Genomic DNA, 18752 nt, shown 5'->3' on the forward strand with positions numbered 1-18752 from the left:
CGTTGCTTGTCGGTGAGGAGCCAGTCGATAGCTGTTGAAATAGAAGCAGTCCCAATTCAGTCGCCAACAAGGAAGACATTTAGACGGGCCGGCTGTCCCGGGGTCCCGCAGCCGTCCCGGCGGACCTCGCGCTGCGGAGGGACAGTCTCCGCCGCTGTGGGGCCGGGCCCGCTCGGGGGAGTGGAGCGGGGAGCGCCGCCCCAGCGCCGCCGCAGCGGGAGGGGAGGGGAGAGGAGGCGAGGCGGCTGCGGCAGCCGGGGCATCGCTGCTGTGGCGGCGCGGGGCTGAGCCCGGCCGGCGGTCCGGCGCGCTCTGCCGCCCAGCGCCATGGCCCAGCGGCAGCCGGCTGGCCCTGCGGGCCTCGAGGCGCCGGAGCCCGGGGCTGGGGCCGCCGGCCGGGAGCTGGCGGCGGGGAGCGGCCCCGTGCAGATCCGAGTGGCCGTCCAGGCGGCGGCGGAGGAGGAGGACGAGGAGGAGCAGGACGAGGAGGAGGGCGGCGGAGCGCCGTGCCCGGCGGCGCGGGGCGGCGGCAGCTGCAGCGAGGAGGACTCGGGGCGGTGCGGGCGCTCCAGGTGAGCCCGCAGGGGCGGGCCGGGCGGCGGGAGCTGGCCCCGGGCCGCGCCCGCCGCTCCCCGCGGGCCTGGCTGTGCGGGGCAAGGAGCGGGGCCGCCGCGGACACCCACGGAACGGTGCGGCCGCGGCTGATGCAACGCCGGCGGGAAGGGGTGGGAGACGCGGGAAACCCTCCAACGGGGCAGCTGCCGGGCGGGGAGCTGGCTGTCCCCGCCGAGGGCGCGGGGCCGGGCCCAGGCTGGCTGCCGTTGCCCAGCGGCCCCGCCGCAGGTGCGGAACGGGATGTGGCATCCCCGGAGCGGGAAGCACCGGGCTGTGGTACCCCCGACACCTCCAGTTCATTGCCTTTTACAGAAACGGCTTTAGTCTTGGTTGGTGTTGTGTGCCACCTCCCGCTCCTGCACCCCCCTTTGGTGTTTATTGCATAGAACCGTAGAAATGTTCTTTAGTACAATTAAGACATGGACAAGCAGACCTGTCCTGTGGCTTTGGAAACAAGTTGACCAGACATGAAATCAAGACCCATTTAAATGCAGAAGAAACTACCACTTTACAATCTACTCTACACTTTAGTGTTTTATAATGCCAGTAGTGTTGTCTGTATTTAGTTAGAAGTTGCAGGAGTTATTACTGATGCCTGAAATTGCTTTGATGCCTACCAGAATCTCTGACTTGTAAAAGGAACAGCCAGAAAACTGCAAACACACAGGTCACTAGTTATGGTGGGTTTTGTACTAAAGCTAAAGGTGCAGTAATAAACCTAGTCACACGAAGATTATTAGGTACAGCAGCATGAAATTCAGTATTCTGTTTGAAGATCAATTGTTTCTAATCAATTATCTAACTTAACATCCTAGCACTGACTCAGAATGAACTGTGATGCATCATTTTAAATTACAGAGTGGTAGCTGGGGAGGGGGAACTTTCTGTGGCTGCCAAAGCTGTAAGCTAGGCACTACAGACAGGAGGCGAGCATACCTAGACACAAGTGAAATGTTTAAATTGAGTCTACTTAGTCTTCCACAATCATATGAGTGTTGTATTATTATAAATCAAATTAGTACAGCAGTCTACAGTGTTGCATTCCAATTACTGATTTCTTAAATTCATATTTTTTGCATTTGTTTTCTTTGACAATGTTACTTGTGTAAGAGCTTCTAGCCCTGGCCTAGACTTGAAAAAAGAGTTGTTATTTTTTCAAGCTTTGTAACACATAATAACTGACTCTTACCTGCTGCTTATTTAATCCACTACAGTAGGTGCTACCTTAAGAAATGTTTGCTGGCAGTGCTGATGTATATTCAGGTCTTGTGGAGGTCACCTGTTTGTAAATGGCCTCTTCTTGATCCAACAAAGGCCAGTGCTATTGCCATGGAGAGAACTGTAAAGGCTCTGCATCAAAAGTAGGTGAAGTTCAGACATGTTTATGCCATTTACATGTAACCCTAGCTAAGGATTTACTTTTGGGAATGCAACATCCAATAGGAAGTTATTTACCCAAATATTTGGAAAATTGTCAGTGATGGTGTAAAACTGCTGGGAATGAGCCATTTAGCTCTCCAGCTAAGCTAGGAGACAATTTAGATTTTTTCTCTCAATTGCTATGTTTTGTATTTTAAGAAGGAAAACCACTTCCTCATGGTCGAGACACCACAGTTCTTTGGGAGATCTCTGAGTGTTTCTGACATTCAGTTCTCAGACATTTATCTGCCAGGTGCTTCAGAAAGATCTTCAGACTGTTTATAAGGAACAGGTTGTTCTCCTATGCAAAAAGTAAAGCTATTCTTGCTCAGCTTAAGCTTACTGTGGATGTAGACAAATACAGGAAGAATCTGAGCTTGAAAGGCAAATGTTTTTATGATGTTGTCAGTCTAAAATACAATATTTCGCAATATATATTGCAATTAAATGACTGCTGCAGCCACACATACCATTAGTAGGCACCCAGTGTTGTATCCACTAGCTTTTGTTAACAGACTTACACTGCTGTTGAGTGATTGTACTGTTGGAGCATTAACCCAATGCTGTAATTTGTATTGTCACATAGTATTTATTAATACTATATAGTATTCTTTTTGAGACCCAACAAAAACTTGTCAAAAGGTTAGACTCCATCCAGACAATGTAATATATTGTTTCTGAGTTTGATATTTAAAACCCAAAATCTATTCTCTGTGCAGGTGTTTAGTTTCTTGTGTGACTAATAGCCAGATGAGTCACCATGTTAAAAGGTTGTTTTTCAGTCTATCCTAACTGTTTTGAGAAGCATATTCATCGCAGAGCTCTGAATACAGACATAAGTAAATTAAAGTTGTTAATAACTAGTAGGCTAGTTACAGCAAAAGTAAGGCTGGTACTGATCTTTGCAAACATACAGTTCATTTTAATTTCTTTCCCAAGCATGATGCTCCATTCTATTTCCATCTCAACCTTCCAAATACCTGCAAATATCTATACTAATAAATCCTCTTTAAAAAAACTATAAGCTGCATCCTGAATTGAAGGTAAGCTTTTTTTTTAGCAGAGTGTGGATATGTAAAGATGCTGAAATGGTTTATGTTTCTTCTGCCCATACAAGTTCTGAATCAGTAGTGAATGAAAAATGAGAAGTAGTGGGGTAAGGGAATATTGTGAATGAAAAATAAACCACCGTGTTTTTTCTTCTTCTGAAACCAGCACCCACAGCTGGACATTAAATGTTTTTCACTATCTTAATTATAACTTCATATATCATCCTCAACTTCTGTCATTGTCAAATAACTCAAATTCTTTTTCTCACCCTCTCTTGCCATGCCTTTGAGCTATATCTGATTAAATGGCTAGGGAGATTTTAACAAGGAGACTTCCAGGATTCTGTGAATATCCATATATATCTGGTGTGTTGCCCTGTCATCAGAAGAACCATAATAAGTAAATAAATCATCAGCTTCAAAAAGCTAGGTCCCAAAGAACTACCGTAACTAGTCACACCTGGGAGCACATTCCCTGTGCAGAGCCCGTTGATCTGAACAGCTTCAGATATACAGCAGCACCTGCCAAGGGCGGTGTGCTGGTCAGTGTTACTGTCACCAGCTCGGGGACAAAGCTGTCACGGGTCAAGGGCAGTCAGTAGCTGCAGCCTCCCTTGAGATTGCCCTCAGAGGACTCCAATGTGGTGCCAGTTCCCTTGTTAAATGATTTCACAAGCTCTGAAAAAGCCACTCAAGGCAATTTTGGGAAAATGCGTGGCTCGTCCTTTTTTTTTTTTGCTGAGGTTTTAACAGAAACTTTCATGATAGTCCCACAGCAAAACTAGACTGCTGACAGCTTTAAAAAAAAGGCTCTGTCTTAAGACAGACTAGTGCATTATAGTTCTTATAGCAACATCGATGGCTGCAGTCTGTGGATGAACTCTTTGCCTCAATGCTGGGTAACAATTTAAATGGGCATTTGTATTGCAGCAACAAACATGTTGCTCTGACTGTATGTGGCAAGATGTTTATTTCAAATCCATGGTTGCAATATCTTTTTTGGGGATAGGAGACTTAGTACCACTCCATTTTGCACAGGTACTTAGACAACATGATGGGAGGGGCAGAGATGAAATGAGAATGACTCCTTGGCTACTGGCATATGTGTGCATATACAGCTATTCCTAAGGTGTATGACCTGCTACTGCACTAGAGTCCTTTATCTGAAACATACATAGGGTTCAAGACCCTTGGTAAACTGGTAGTCAAGTTACTCTGTCACTCTGGAAGTGACCTGTAAAAAGTGCGGTAGTCCTGTCTCTTTCTTACTCCCTGGGTACTGGCTCCTGCACTCATGCAGTGATGAGGCTTGAGAAATCATGATTGCATCAAGTCAGAATATTCATTTACTGGTGTGTGACACTACGCATGAAGCACATAAATGTCAAGCCTATGTTTAATAGCATCATACTGAAAAATAAAACACTTGACATTGGCAGAACTTTGTAGAGCACCAAGTGCTGTGTCCCTGCATTCCATGTTTTGGTGTAGGATTTGAGCTAGCAGAGAGCTTTCAAGATGCCAGCATATATGTTTCATTGTTCTACACTGAGATCAGCTTTTGGAACAAGCTCAGGAACTTGACTCCCTATGCTGACTGGAAAGCTTCACCATCTGAGCTGGCCTCCTGCCTCAGATGGACAGGGCAATACCTGTGCGGTGCCTACGTATAAAGTAAGTTGGAATCAGCATTGTGGCTATATGCCTTTTCATTTTGAAAGACTATTTGAATCAACAAATAAAAGATTAAGATCTGTTACTAAAATGATTTAACTGCTTTCCAGTGGAGGGGAAAATGATGATGACTCTGACCAGAACTGGAAACCACCAGAAAATGACCTGATCCAGAAGTTAATAGCACAAATTGAATATTACTTCTCAGATGAGAACCTTGAGAAAGATGCCTTCCTTCTAAAGCATGTGAGAAGAAATAAGATGGGCTACGTCAGTATTAAACTCCTCACTTCTTTTAAGAAGGTAAGCTGTCTTTTTGAGACTTGAAGACCAGATGAATCTCAAAATATTAGGACAGATTAGATGAAAATAACTTTTTTTATAGAGGCAGCTTTACAGTCTTCCTCTTTATCTACCTCTCTCAGGGGTTGATTCAGAGTTGATGTGATGGTTAGGTTTGTTCTAATCCAGAACTTCAATTGCTGCACTCATCATGATTGGCTAGGGAAATCATAGGCTTTTAAGCAACTACACTTTTAAATTATCATTCAGGGAGAGAGTAGGGTATAGTAAATGGGACACTGGATAAAATGAGTTTCTAGATTAGCTATTCATGAGTAGCTAACTAATCTTGGTAAAGTTACTTTCTTGTCTGTGAGAAGAGATGGTGAATCTGACCTTTGCACATGTATGGAGATCGAAAAACGAAGGGTAGTAGAAAGTATCTGGTAACCGAAGTTACTTCAAGATGAGGTGGGGTTTATTCTTCTTTCTTTTTACATTAGCAATTTCTATGTAAATATGTGTATGTAAATGATTTCTAAAACTATGTTAGAAACATTTTGTCAAGATTTTAAATGTGACCGTTTTGCAGAGCTAGAAGTTAAGGCACTCCCAGTTTCTTCAGACCACTTCAAACAGATTATACTGGTAACAGATAAACTCTTAAAAATGCTCCTTGGAAATGGAGAAGTTTGGGGGTTTTTAAACTGAGATTTTTGAGGGAGGAAAAATCAGTTTAATAAAACGAAGTCCTAAACTTGGCAAAGCTACTTGTTTGGCAAATTTAGCAAAATAAAACCTACAGAACATGCATTTCAGTCATGGTTCAGACCTAGGGAAGGAGTGATATTAGGCTTTAATATAAAGTAGTGATTTTCAGTTTGGGATTTAGTGTCAGTCCCTATTTTCACTAGATTCAACAGGACATGAGCTTTACAGGAGCTCACTGGTGCACTATAGGAGAAAAAAACTGTTTACTTTTTCATTCAAGTCTGCTACATGAAACTTAAATCCAAGTTTCTGTTTGTAGACTGGAGCCTGCACCTGCCTTTCTGTAATTAGTTTGAGTAGATTTGGTCAGTTCTGCTGCTTAACCTGTGTCTGTCTTCAAGGTGAAACACCTTACCCGTGACTGGAGAACCACAGCCTACGCACTGAAGTACTCCAACACTCTCGAGCTCAATGATGACAACAGGAAGGTTAGAAGAAATACTCCAGTTCCAGTGTTTCCGAGTGAAAACCTCCCTACTAGGATGTTACTGGTGTATGATATCCACATGATTTCTGAGCTGCAGGCTCATAGCAAACAAGTAAACGGATGCACGCAAGAAAGGGTAATGGAGCATCTCCTCAAAGCCTTTGTAACTTTTGGTGGAATTTCATCAGTTCGTATTCTCAAACCTGGTAGGGACCTACCACCTGATATCAGGAGGGTCAGCAGTCGCTACACCCAACTGGGAACTCAGGAATGTGCAATTGTAGAATTTGAAGAAGTGGATGCTGCTGTACGTGCTCATGACTTCATGTGTGCTGAAAAGCAAGAGACTGGCATGAAAGTTGTCCTAATAGGCATGAAACCTCCAAAGAAAAAAGTTCCCAAAGACAAGAGCTGTGATCAAGATACCAGCAAGACTCTTAAGAAGGCTAGATCCCTTAATAAGAGAGTTGAGGAGCTTCTGTTTGTTGGTGATGAATCTTCAGCAAATAGCTCTTCTGACCCAGAGAGTAATCCTACATCACCACTGTCAGGACGCAAAAGTACTGCAACAAATACTACAAGTAATTTGAGCCCTGTCATTCATCCAAACAACCATTTGAGTCCTAATGTGTCACCCAGATCAAGTCCTTGGAACAGTCCATCTTCACTGAGAAAAGTAACCAAAAAGTCTCCACTGGCTGAAGACAGCAAGCTTAACCCAAGCACTAGCCCTGAAATTCCAAGGAAATATACAGATAATTCCTCAGATAGCAGTATCACTCCTTCTGGTAGCCCCTGGGTACAGAGAAGAAAAGCTCAAACTGTAACAGGGGAGAGGAGTCCCACCAGTAGCCCCATGCTAGCTCGGAAAATTCAGACTGCAGACGGGCTACCCGTAGGGGTGCTGCGGCTGCCTAAGGGGCCGGATGGCACTAAAGGATTCCACAATGGATGTCAAAGACGGAAGGCTCTGAAGAATGAATAAATTGTTCTTTAATTTCACAAGTCAGTCAACTGCTTTTGTTCAAGCCTGGTGAAAAATCATCACTTGAGTGACTGAGTTAAGTCAGTATTTAATTTTAAAGAGATTTTATATTCATATGGAGACTTGTATATTCACTTCACAGAATCACAGAATAGTTGAGGTTGGAAGGCACCTCTGGCAGTTGTCCAGTCCACCTCCTTTGCTCAAGCAAGGTCCCCTACAGCAGGTTGCTTAGGGTTTGGAATATCTGCAAGGACAGAGACTCCCCAGCCTGTCTGGGCAACATGTCCCCAAATTCAGCCATCCACACAGTAAAAAAGTGTTCCCTTATGCTTGGATGGAACTCCCTGTGTTTCAGTTTGTGCCCCTTTTCCTGTTCCTGGGTATCACTGGGAAGAGCCAAGCTCCATCTGCTTCACTCCCTCCCATCAGGTATTTTAAAACATTGGTGAGATCTCCTGGGGCCTTCTCCAGTCTAAACAGCATCAGGTCTCTAGGCCTCTTGCATGAGAGATACTCCAGTCTCTTAATCATCTTATGCACTTACCTAATGCAATGCCCTTATCTGTATTATTATTTTTTAATATTTTAGTTTGAAACAGGCATATAAATCATTCATGCAACTACATTACTTGCAAAGCTTTGATCCTGAAGAGCAGTGTGTAAATACAGTTTAGTGGTTGTGTGATGGTAAGCTGTGGTATGTTACAAGTGTAATCATAAGGAGTAGAGGGGTTTTGAAGACTTTCAGTGTTTGTCTCAAAAGGAGCTCTTGATAAGCTTATGCCACAGTGAGCAGTCGCTCTCTGCTTGCATAGTCACCAAAGACAATAATGTTTAGGAGGACCAAAGTGTGTGATGTGAATAAAGACTTGGAGCATTGAAGACTGTTCTGTAAGTGTTATCTTATGTAATCAGATGGAATAAACAAGAATATTAACTCAGTCTAGATCTACTTTGTTTACTTAAAAAAAAATAAACCTCATACCATATGAAATTCTAGAAATAGGTACTCATAGCTTCCACTATATTCAGGGGTGGGAAACCAACAAGCTCTTCTGCCCTATTACTGATGTGGTGATGCTTCACTCCAACTGTATGTCAGAGTCGTTTTTATACAATATTAGAAACTAAATGGTTATCTTACTGTTAACTATGAATTCAGCAAGCAGGCTCAGCAAGAAGCACTTAAATTAAAATTAACTATAATCCTACCTGAAGCCAAAGAAGGAATCTCTGTGGTTCTACTTACAAAAGTTATACTCCTGAGAACTAGCCCAGCGACAGTAAGAAGGTAAGGTTTCAGCTTCTGATGTACAACTTCAACTGTGCATCACAAAGCGCTAATCAGATGACTATACTTCATTCCAAATCTTCTCCCCACCCTTTCCAACCTAAGTGTAACTGCAGTTAGAAACCACCATACAGAAATCCCCTGGTTCTGTGTATTGTTCTTTAGCCACCCAGAGATACTTCTGCGTCTTGTACTTCACACAAATGGAATCCTCCAGGTTACCTCCTGACTTCCATTACCCGCTGAGACACTATAAATACTGTTAAATGCAAAGTGGTGCGTGTTTTTAAATCAGCAGTGCATCTGCAAGTATCGAAGTGACAGGGTAAGTACACAGTGTTCAGGTGACATAGAACAGGACTGTTTCACTGTCCTTCCAGCACACGGCTCCTTCAGTAATAATCGGGGAAGGTTTTTTTACTTATAACTATGCAGTATCCATGTGTCATCATGTACCAAACTGTTTGGGGCTGTACTACAACTGAAGCAAGGCAATATTTTGAAGACAAACAGAATTCAATTAAATTGGAATATTGAGAACTATATGTAGCAGTCCATAATGTTAAAAATCCCCAAGACACTGTATGCTTGCAGGAGAAGGAAGTTGGAAATAGCAACATTTACCAGGGCTATGCTCTTGGAATGAACACATCTACATGTCGCAGTCAACATGTAAACCTTAAAAATCAAACTCACTTCTTTGTAACACTAACAGGTTGAAACTAAAAATCTCAGACACTAATCATGAGTCCTATTTTGCTTTAGAAAATTGGACACTTCACAGCTACAATGAACACTGAGGATGACCCCTTGGTAAATAAACAGGAAGCTGACAAGTTTTTCTTCACTAATAAACCAAATACTAGGTTACTGAAGAGTTACTAGAAGGCCATAACTTATTTTACACAAGAATGCCATCGCACAAGTGTATGCCCACTTATCGCGAGACTAAGATACACGTAACTATAACATTCCAGAAAGCTTCACTACCTGTCTTTAGAGGGCTTTTCAATAAGAAGGAAAAAGATTACATTTACCACAGTAATTATTTCAGTAGAAAGAAAATACAGACAAACTTGACCAAATTGCAAGTGATCATGAAACTAGACCAACAAAAAATGATGTGATCAGTGGAAAGTAATTTAAAGTACTGTTAAAAAACATGAGGTCTTATTCTGAGTTCAGATGAGAATGTATAAGGCTACAGTTCTACTTCACATAATTTTCCCCCACCTCCAAAAGGAACATTTTCTGCTTGGAAAAGGTTCTGTGGAAACCTCAGGTGGCCACACAGACACGGCAACTTCCTTACTCTCCTCCCCCCTGCCTTTTTTTTTTTTCCCCTTTTTTTTTCTTCTTCTCTTTTTGTTTCTTATTGCCACTTTGGAGCCAGAACAACGACTTCATGCTGATTTTATCAAAAAAAGACCAAAACAGAGGTAATGAACAGCCTTTGTATCATTCTATTTATATTCAGTATTCCTTGTAGAGCATGAATTTTGCTTCTTTCATTAATCAATGTAAAAGCATTCTAGTACGAGATACCTTCTCTCTGGATACTTCCTACGCTAGCTAGCAATATCTAGTGTTGGATACTGTTGCGTATGTATGTTCACGTATATTTTGACAGTATCAAACTATAGGCACGCAGGCACTGCGACTCGCGGGGCGAACCCAGGCGCAGCGTCTGCTCTCAGACCCTGTCCTGCAGCAGCCCAGACCTGCCGCTCTGCTGCACAGCTCAAACACGCACACTTGAAGTAGTGGTTTTGAAAACACAGAGGTTTAAGCTATTTTTATTGCTTTTTTACAAGAAACAAACAGCAATTCTAGAAAGCACTTTACGAACTAGAGCATGTGCTCTAAGTAGCTCACAGTTCACTAAGGCATTAAAGATTCTTAACTTTGTCTCAATACCCTCAGTGCTGAGGGCATCAACAGGCACTGCCACGTGCGTTACACAATCCACAGCAAGCTTCAGTCACACATGAACGCCAATAAAAACAGATGCAATATTTAATTCCTTTGAGACATATTTCTTTCTTGCTGAATTTGTTTCTGTCTTCACATTTAATCAATAGCTCAAAACTTCTATTTAAAAATAATACAAACCCCCAAATATACACACCATACAAAGTACTTGGCCAACAGAGACATTGTAAACTCAAACAGTTGTGCCTTCATTCTGTTCTGACTCTCAAATGTTTGTACTATGATGACATATATCAAGTATTTCTAAGACATGATGTATCAGCTGGAGAGAAACTACTTGATGACGCATTTGGATTTTAGTCACTGGTTGAGAGCCCTTCCCAACTAGGAACAAACACTTGATTCTGTCCCCACTAACAAAGGATACATTCCTGCCATCATCTTGCACCGGAGCAGATTATGGGCTGCATCTGTAAACCTGAAGTCTGAAAAAAGCCAGGGACTTAACTAAAAAATGCTGATTAACTCAGCTAACACACCCAGCTGTTTGATTAATCAAACAGAGTTGGCTTCAGTTTACACCACTGTTCCCTTAGCTTTGATTTTACCACACTTGAAGCAAAGATATAGTCGATCGATTCATAGGAAAGATCCCACATCTGCAATCGAGTCAGATTAAATGTTTTTGCAACCAGCTCGTACTCTTGCGATAGATCTGTTGCAAAGACGCCTTTGTCATCAGTCTGGAGTCAAATCGAAAGAAAACAAGAGTTTGAATTAGTTCCTCTACATTATAAAGGGTTTTTTTCTACACACCACAAACCATTTTTATCTTGCTGTTTCACAATTTTAAAGATCATTCATCTAAAAGGAGCAAGTTAGGATTATTTCAGGGTTAATAAGATTGCCCATCTGCAACTCAGAGTCCTTGTGTCCCCACAGAGAGGATTGCTAACTATGTCCCATTCCACTGAAGTATCTCCTCCTTCTACTAGTGTTTGTATAGGCCTTTATGGGTAAACTGCTTCCTTATGTGACTTCATTGGTTATCTACACTTTTCACAACTGACAATCTCAGAAATAATCTCTAATCATTAATTATTTTTCACTCAATACAACAGAGTTCAAGATCAATAATAAATACTTTACACAATAAAGGATTGAGGCTTATTTGAATAACAAGCACAACACTGTAATATAGATATACACACACTTGGACAATGTTACAGATTATCGGGGTTAAACCAACTGCATGATAGTAAAATCCTGCCAATGTCAGCAAAATACTTGGCACCTCAACATTTTAGGACCTTAATTAGCTGTCAGGAGAACTCAATAGCTCTCATCCAAAACAATAAATAGCCAGGTAAGCACAAGCTCAAATGCAAGCATTGGACCAATATGTTTAAGAGAAATCGATCAGTACACAAACAGTTAAAAGTTCATTGCATGCATCCTACGTATGCAGAAAAAACAGGTCTTGCTTTACAATAACACCAAGAGAAATACAGAAGAGAACATTATGATTTCCTGTAAGCAGATGATTTGCTGCAAGGCTGGAAACTGTTAATAAGACAGCTCTGATCCATAGAAGGAGACAGACTTCTCCAGTTTCAGACTAGTTTGGCTCTTTACCTAAATAAATGTTTAAAATAAAAAAAACTTACACAAAGCACTGCAGGGTGGCCCATGTTGTACCAGTATCCAAAATGGTGTTTGTCACAGGAAGGCACAGTCTGAGTTTTGATGTTGGATGTCATGCAAAGTTCTAAGGAAAAAACCAAGGATTTGTATCAAAAGATATGGTTTTGACTCATTAATTGACTTCTTTGCTCTTGAATGAAAATTAAAACCAGCTATTGTTGTTTCTTTGATTTTCTATGGTTCAAATATTTGGTTGTATCTTCTGAGGAAAGTCTGGCAGTCAATTTCCTCTTAACTAGTGGCTGGGTGTAAAATGTAGGGAGCTTGCAAACCCTACACAGAAACACCACACGGCCTTGCACAGTAACTAGAAGTTATTATTTAGTTTTGTTTTCATCTACTGCACAAATACGATGTCAAAAGCATGACCAGTGCACCTCTACAGGCAATTCTCTCTCATACACCAACACGTTTTTCTAAGTCACCTCTGGTCGAAGACAAATGAGAATTACAGTCAGCAGTACGAACGGTGTTGTGAAATGCAGAGATCACCAAGGCGTTTCCTTACCAATCGGTATGCGATTCTGTCGAACAAGTGGCACTAACTCTTCTGAGCCTGCTGTTGCGGAGTTGAGAAATGTTCCATGTCCAATTCTGTCAGGAGGAAGGCCCAGGAGAACTTTGGTCTCCTCTTCTCGATTTGGAATCTAGAGAGAATGTACGTGACATTCTGTCAAGGCAGCATAAAACAGCGCATTAAAGAATTACAATGGACTTCACGTTCTATGTTCACATATCCAAAAGTGTTAGTGAGACTAAATATCTGCATTACTACCCTGTAAGGAAAGAAGTAGTAGATGAAGGTGACTCTCAACTTGGAATTACAAACCGAAGGAGCCATAATCCTGAACTGGTATGGAAAAACAAGACAATCATTATTTGTGGTGCTGAGGTACTTCCAGTTGGAGGCCTCAAATCAGCTTTGTGTGCTTCAGTTTCAAAACTACCCCAGCAAGAGGACCTTTAATGCCTGCTTTACACAGGGAGTAAAAAATGGTGCATGAAGAACTTAAAGTGCAGGAGGCCAAAACCAACCAAACCAACCAAAGAATGAAACAAAAACAAAAGACCACTAAGACATTAAGAAATAAATTTTCAGATAAACATGAAGGAATATCCGGCAAAAGCCTTCTTAATGAAATAGAAACAAATAGGCCTTTGACATCATCTATCATGCTTAAGTTCCTGAATAAATAAAAATATTATCAGTATTTATCAGACTTGTCAGAGTAAACTTCACCACTTCAACAGATGGTACGGAGAAGCCCAACTCTTTCTACTGATACAAGCAGAGCTAATGGAACTACTCATGAAAACATGCAAGTGTTACTATACGTGACTTCTGATGAAATACCAGGAAGTAAACAATAGATCTCTTGGAATACGACTGATTTTCAAATTCGCACCTAACCCCCCAATAGATATAGTACAGTAAGAATTAATGTGTCAGCTCTGATTCAGAACAGATTGTTGAAGATTACTCCTTGTTTTCTGTTCTCTTGTCATAGTGTCCCAAACCATCACTACTTCAGCCTGAGAAGTTCAAAACACACAGAAGTTAATTTTATTTTCATCAAGGCTTTTATAAAATGGGAATTACAGAGAAGGATCAACTAAAGAAAACTTTTACCTCTGAAAGGTGCAATGCCAGCTTTAGACCTGCTTTTTTCGCTTCTGAGAGTGGTTCCAAAAAATCTTGACCATGTCCTGCCTTGAAGACAGAAACACATCACCATTGTACAGCTTGTTTTACAAAACAACTCTGATTACAAGAATTAAGAAGTCTAGCAATATTAAAATACATAATTCAAATACAGTTACATTGAATTATTTTTCTTTTCCCACTACTCCAGTTTTGAATGCAGCAAGTCACAGAATGTTCTACTCTCCGGGAACAAATGAGACAAACTGGTCAAACGTCAGTAGCTCAGATGATGCCCAACACTGACAAGCCACTTGTCTTGATTTTGATATCCTTTCTACAGCTACCACCCAGAGCCCTTTCCTTGCAGCTTGACAGCTATCCTCAAACATTTCTGCTTTCTTAACACACAATAAGCACTTGGTGCATCTAAATAAAATTTAAACATGTCAACTTGCAATATTATTTAACTTGCCTCAACCCAATCTGACTGGGACAATTTAGTGTCAGACACTTCCCACAAACATGACTTCTCAGTGGCTCTTTCTTCAGTGTCATATATGAATCTATCGAGTCTTTGTTAGAGTGTCTGTCCCCTGCAGCAACAGGGATGAACCTGGTATCACAATTACAAACAACCCATTCAAACTAGCAACAAACATAGGACAAAAACCTGTAACAACAAAGAATGATTGGAACCACTTGCTGTTACAAAACCTTGTATATTTATCCTCAAAACCAGACCAAAATAAAACAAAAACTTACAGTGGGATCACCACTGAGGTCAAGTCCTACTACAACCCCATCAGTGGAAAGCAGGAACTCTTCAGCAAGTTTAACAGTCTGCTTAGCAACTGCCGGGCCGCCTCGTCTATTTATCGCTATTAACAATCTAGGGCAGAAACATACATATTAAGTTAAATACAAACTGTAATATCAGGAGACCAATAAATCTGATACCAACAAAAATGGCACTTCACATCCTTCACAGCTGAGTATAGAGAGTATTTGTACAGGAACCTGTTGGAGGAAGGCAGCTCCCAAAGTGCAGAGGGACACAAACGAGGTTAACATGCCAGCCTGTGACATGCGGCAGCCACGGTGCGAGGGCGGGCAGGGGACACAGGGCTCACCTGCTGCCTGCAGCCTCCCACAGGGGCACACCTGAACACGGAGACTTCTTGAGCTTCCCCAACTAACTCTAGCAAGGGTTGGAACTGAGTTTGTACAGCAGGTTGCTTGTACAAAGAAAGATCTTTGCGATACCTCCAGGCTGAGAAAAAAATGAGTCTTTAATGCAATTTCCATCAAAAATACTGCTTTTCCTGAAAATGTTGCAGAGAATGAACAGTCTTAGAGCTGATAAGCTTTACTCAGTTTCATTCCCATTAGTAAAAAAGGAAGATAAAAATTCAGGTTTCCAAGGAGCTACCTGTTTCCATTCCGTGTCATCTAGTTTAAGCACAATTTTCTTTCCTATGCTGATGGTCTGTAAACCTCTCTGCAAACCGTGACCGAGCATCAGACCACACAGCCCTTGAAACAGAGGTACTCCATGTGCTTTATTTACCTGACATCTATGTCCAAGCCTTCTTCTTTACACTGCTTTATACCCTCAAGTACAGTTTCAACATACATCCTTTTGGTCATACCTACAAACACATGTACACATTTGGAATAAACATATTTGAATTAATTTTATTATGTTGCAGATGCAGCTCTCTAGCCTCCTAAGTTTCATTTTGAACCTTTGATTTTAGTCCATAGTCTTTTAATCTATATAGTTCTAATTCTCCTTATAAATATAGCTTTACTTTGAAGCATACATTTTAATTAAGCCTTCTCCTAAGCGTCTGAAAGTAACTTAGTGTGACCAGAGAGCAGCAACAGGACTTCTCTTATGTGTTTCTATGAAACCACGTCTAAAAGAAAATAAAAAATGAAGTAACAAAAATAAAATATATCAACTATTAAAAATAATGACAACCTCAGAACAGTAGTAGAGTCATAATCAACACGTTTTTGTCCTCAGAAATCTAATAGTAAAGTGACATGTTTTTACATGGTCAAATCTTTGCTTTTGTATTGAAAGTGTATATTTATTGACCAAACTAAATTTGTTTTTACTTGCTATTAACATGGTCATACCCAAGTTTTATAGTGCATCAGACTTACAAATTAAAGACCAGAACAGATTGTACCTGTGGACTTTTCTTCCCTAGGAGTGCTCCTCAATTCCAGGTACTTGACACCATCATCAGCAAATTCTTTAATAACATCTTTAGTTATCTGATTAAGAAACAGTGTATTCAACATCATGAAAGCAATGCTTATAATTGGTTTTCTTTTCCTTTACAACTAAAAGACCTGGATATCTTTTGGCGTGAAACACTTGCAAAACTTAATGTGTTTTACAATAATAATTCTGACCTCCAATTGCAGGGATCATTGCTGATATTGTTACTTGGAAGCCCGTGCTGTCTATCCAGTTGATTTTGACTGTGTGTATTGCTTACTTGTTTTAAGTGAACTTTTAATTAACTTACCAGTAAAATATCTTCAGTCCTAGTGGTAATCTGATAGATGATCTGAAACATCTGAAAACATCTAAAATAAAAAGTTAAAAAAATTAATTGAACAGGTGTTGAACAGTAAGAGGATTGACAAAAAAAAGTGCACTTTGGAAACATGTACTCACTGAGCTCAATTCACCAGCTTGTAGCTTAAAATACACAGACCAGCTGAATGGCCATTTCTGATTTTAGATGGCAACAATGCATTTGCAGCAGTTTTTATCACCACAAAGCTTTTCTAAGCACAAAGGAAAACATGAAGTTTCCAAAAAAAAGGAAACTATACAAATCCATTTTCTCTGAAGAGCATATGCTACACGTGAAAATTTTCCATCCTTTACAAAGGGAATTAATCAACATGAGATTTCCATTTAGTTTGCAAACATCTAAGAAGTTATTATATAGATACAGGCAACAAAAAATCTAACAGATTATACGGTGATTCAAACCTGAATATGCATTTTCTGCAGTCAAATACATGAGGCCATACATTTCTCTGTTTTGAACTAATTAAAAGGCACTCGGTCAGTGTCCACCACGCGCACACACGTGTATACTCACTCATCTAAGGTTCTTTTCTTTCCTTTGTCAATCATGGTCATTCCGTTCTGGATCTGAAGGTTTGGTTTCTGGGCCATAAGCTTCTTCATAGTGGCAGAGCTGATGCAGCCGTTCAAATGCGCGTGAAGTTCCTAGAGAAAAGCCCATCGTGTGGCCTGGTGTCTGGTGAAAAGCACGGCTCCACCGCCCCGTTTGTGGCACTGCTCTTGTGTCCCACCTTAGTGCTTCACCCCGAGTTTGAAACTAAGTGACAGTGATCTCTGTGTTTGGCAAGGAGGAGCCCAACAGCTGCCTTGGTATTAGCTGTAATAAGGATTCAAGAACTCTCTCCCCATCCACTGCAAGTTAAATGTATGAGTACATTGTTCGAAAATAGCAACATCTGTTTGTCCACTCGCCTTTCATTTTTTCAGAGTTTGAAGTTTTAATGCACACCAGAAAGCCAGCAAGATGCTACCTCTACCCATTCACAGCATGGGAGGGACTGCCCTCCTTTGTCCGAAGCCACTTTCTGCCCCGCTTTCTCCTGACAACCTACGATCCTCACTCCTTGTGTCATCTTTGCTCCTTCTGATCTCTTGGCTCCCGACATATGGAGCAGGTCCCTAGTGCCCTCCCAACCTATTCAAAATGTATCTGCAAAGCAACCTGCCTGAATGCATCCCTTCTCCCTGGGAGAAGAAAAAACAGAGAAGTATTTCTTACATGTTGAAATTGTAAGTTCTTCAAGATTTAATTTTAATTTTGCAAATGGGAGATTTCATATTCCCATTCTTTAAAGTATTAAGTTCACAAGCAGAGGAAAAGGGTCAGATTCTCATGAACCGTGAAGGTGCCCGACTCCAAGTAAATGCCAGGAGCTATGGCTGCTTGCCCCTTCTGGAAGGCAAGCCAGGTATCTATTACTACAGCTACTACATTAAACTTCTCAGACTCTTAAAAGCGAAAAACCTCACTGAATTCAGTTATACATTAAAAATAAGCCCTAAAAAACATCTTATTGAAAAAGAGCGTGAGAACACAAGGGCGATGTATCTGATGTGGTTTTGATGGAGCATCTGTGTGTGTACAACACCAGCTGTGCCGGAGTACGTGCCGTTTGCTGTTTTGCAAATTCTGAACGGCAACACCGATAAAGCCGCAGTAACACGACCCAGGAGATAGCGCGGATACGTGAGGAGCCAGGCACACCCCGCGGGACGTGCGGGACACAACAAACAAACCAAAAAGCGTTATCCGAGACGGGCTCGTTCGGCTGCGCCGGGGGCGAGAGGCCCCGAAAGAGAAGCAGCTCATGCTCGGGTGATTTAACTGGAAGCAGATCAGACACCAAGAGCTGCAAACGAGCAGGGCACGCCAACACCTACCGCGTTCTGCTGCGGGGTACAGGACCTCAAGAAAAGCGCGCGTTTGCTCGAGACTCAGAACACAAGAGCTGTGTGTGTGTCCGCAGCGCCGCTGCGCTGCCGCCCCGCTCCCGCCCGCCGCAGCCGCTGCGCTGCCGCCCCGCTCCCCCGCCCCGCTCCCCCGGCAGCGCCCCCGCCGAGCCCCGCTCACCACTTTGGGCAGCTGCCGGTAGAAGCGCAGCTCCCGCTCCCGCTCCGCCGCCATGACTGCGCTGAGCCGGCCCCGGGCGGGGCACGGCGGCTGCTCCGCCCCCGGCCCCGGCCCCGCTCCCCGCTCCCCGCCCCGCGGAGCGGAGCGGAGCGGCAGGGCGGAAGGCCGAGTCGCACGAAACACTTTCACTATTTAATTCCTTTAAAGCTTCAAGTTTATTCCAGTGTCAGATGTGCAGATGTACGAGCGGCGGCCGGGGCCAGCACC

General features: G+C 42.2%; 2 protein-coding genes across 2 annotated transcripts; one reads left to right on the forward strand and one right to left on the reverse strand.

Moving 5' to 3' along the window:
* Positions 1-327: 327 nt before the first annotated feature.
* On the forward strand, positions 328-7222 carry LARP6 (La ribonucleoprotein 6, translational regulator; the record flags this gene model as incomplete). The annotated part of the gene is made up of 3 exons (XM_080351268.1): positions 328-572; positions 4868-5060; positions 6152-7222. The coding sequence occupies 3 exons, from the start codon at positions 328-330 to the stop codon at positions 7220-7222; spliced, it is 1509 nt and encodes a 502-aa protein (XP_080207394.1).
* Positions 7223-10235: 3013 nt separating this feature from the next.
* Positions 10236-18550, reverse strand: MAPDA (N6-Methyl-AMP deaminase). The gene is made up of 10 exons (XM_080351400.1): positions 18486-18550; positions 16929-17059; positions 16341-16401; positions 15996-16083; positions 15365-15446; positions 14560-14686; positions 13783-13863; positions 12661-12799; positions 12116-12216; positions 10236-11191 (listed from the first exon to the last, which is right to left on the reverse strand). Exons 1-10 carry the CDS (start codon positions 18537-18539, stop codon positions 11000-11002), a joined length of 1056 nt encoding a protein of 351 aa, XP_080207526.1. The 5' UTR covers positions 18540-18550; the 3' UTR covers positions 10236-10999.
* Between the last annotated feature and the right edge of the window lie 202 nt (positions 18551-18752).

This window comes from Nesoenas mayeri (genome assembly GCF_963082525.1).
Source record: "Nesoenas mayeri genome assembly, chromosome: 11".
NCBI classification, from domain to species: domain Eukaryota; kingdom Metazoa; phylum Chordata; class Aves; order Columbiformes; family Columbidae; genus Nesoenas; species Nesoenas mayeri.

What these genes read in the sequence shown, in the direction of transcription:
- MAPDA (XM_080351400.1), bottom strand. Translation starts at nt 18,539, where the DNA reads ATGGCGGCGGAGCGGGAGCGGGAGCTGCGCTTCTACCGGCAGCTGCCC. An exon ending in ACCTCAGTGGTGATCCCACT is followed by an intron (nt 13,864 to 14,559) that starts GTAAGTTTTTGT and finishes TCTGTCTTCAAG; the next exon opens with GCAGGACATGGTCAAGATTT. An exon ending in GCCACCCTGCAGTGCTTTGT is followed by an intron (nt 11,192 to 12,115) that starts GTAAGTTTTTTT and finishes ATTTGACTCCAG; the next exon opens with ACTGATGACAAAGGCGTCTT.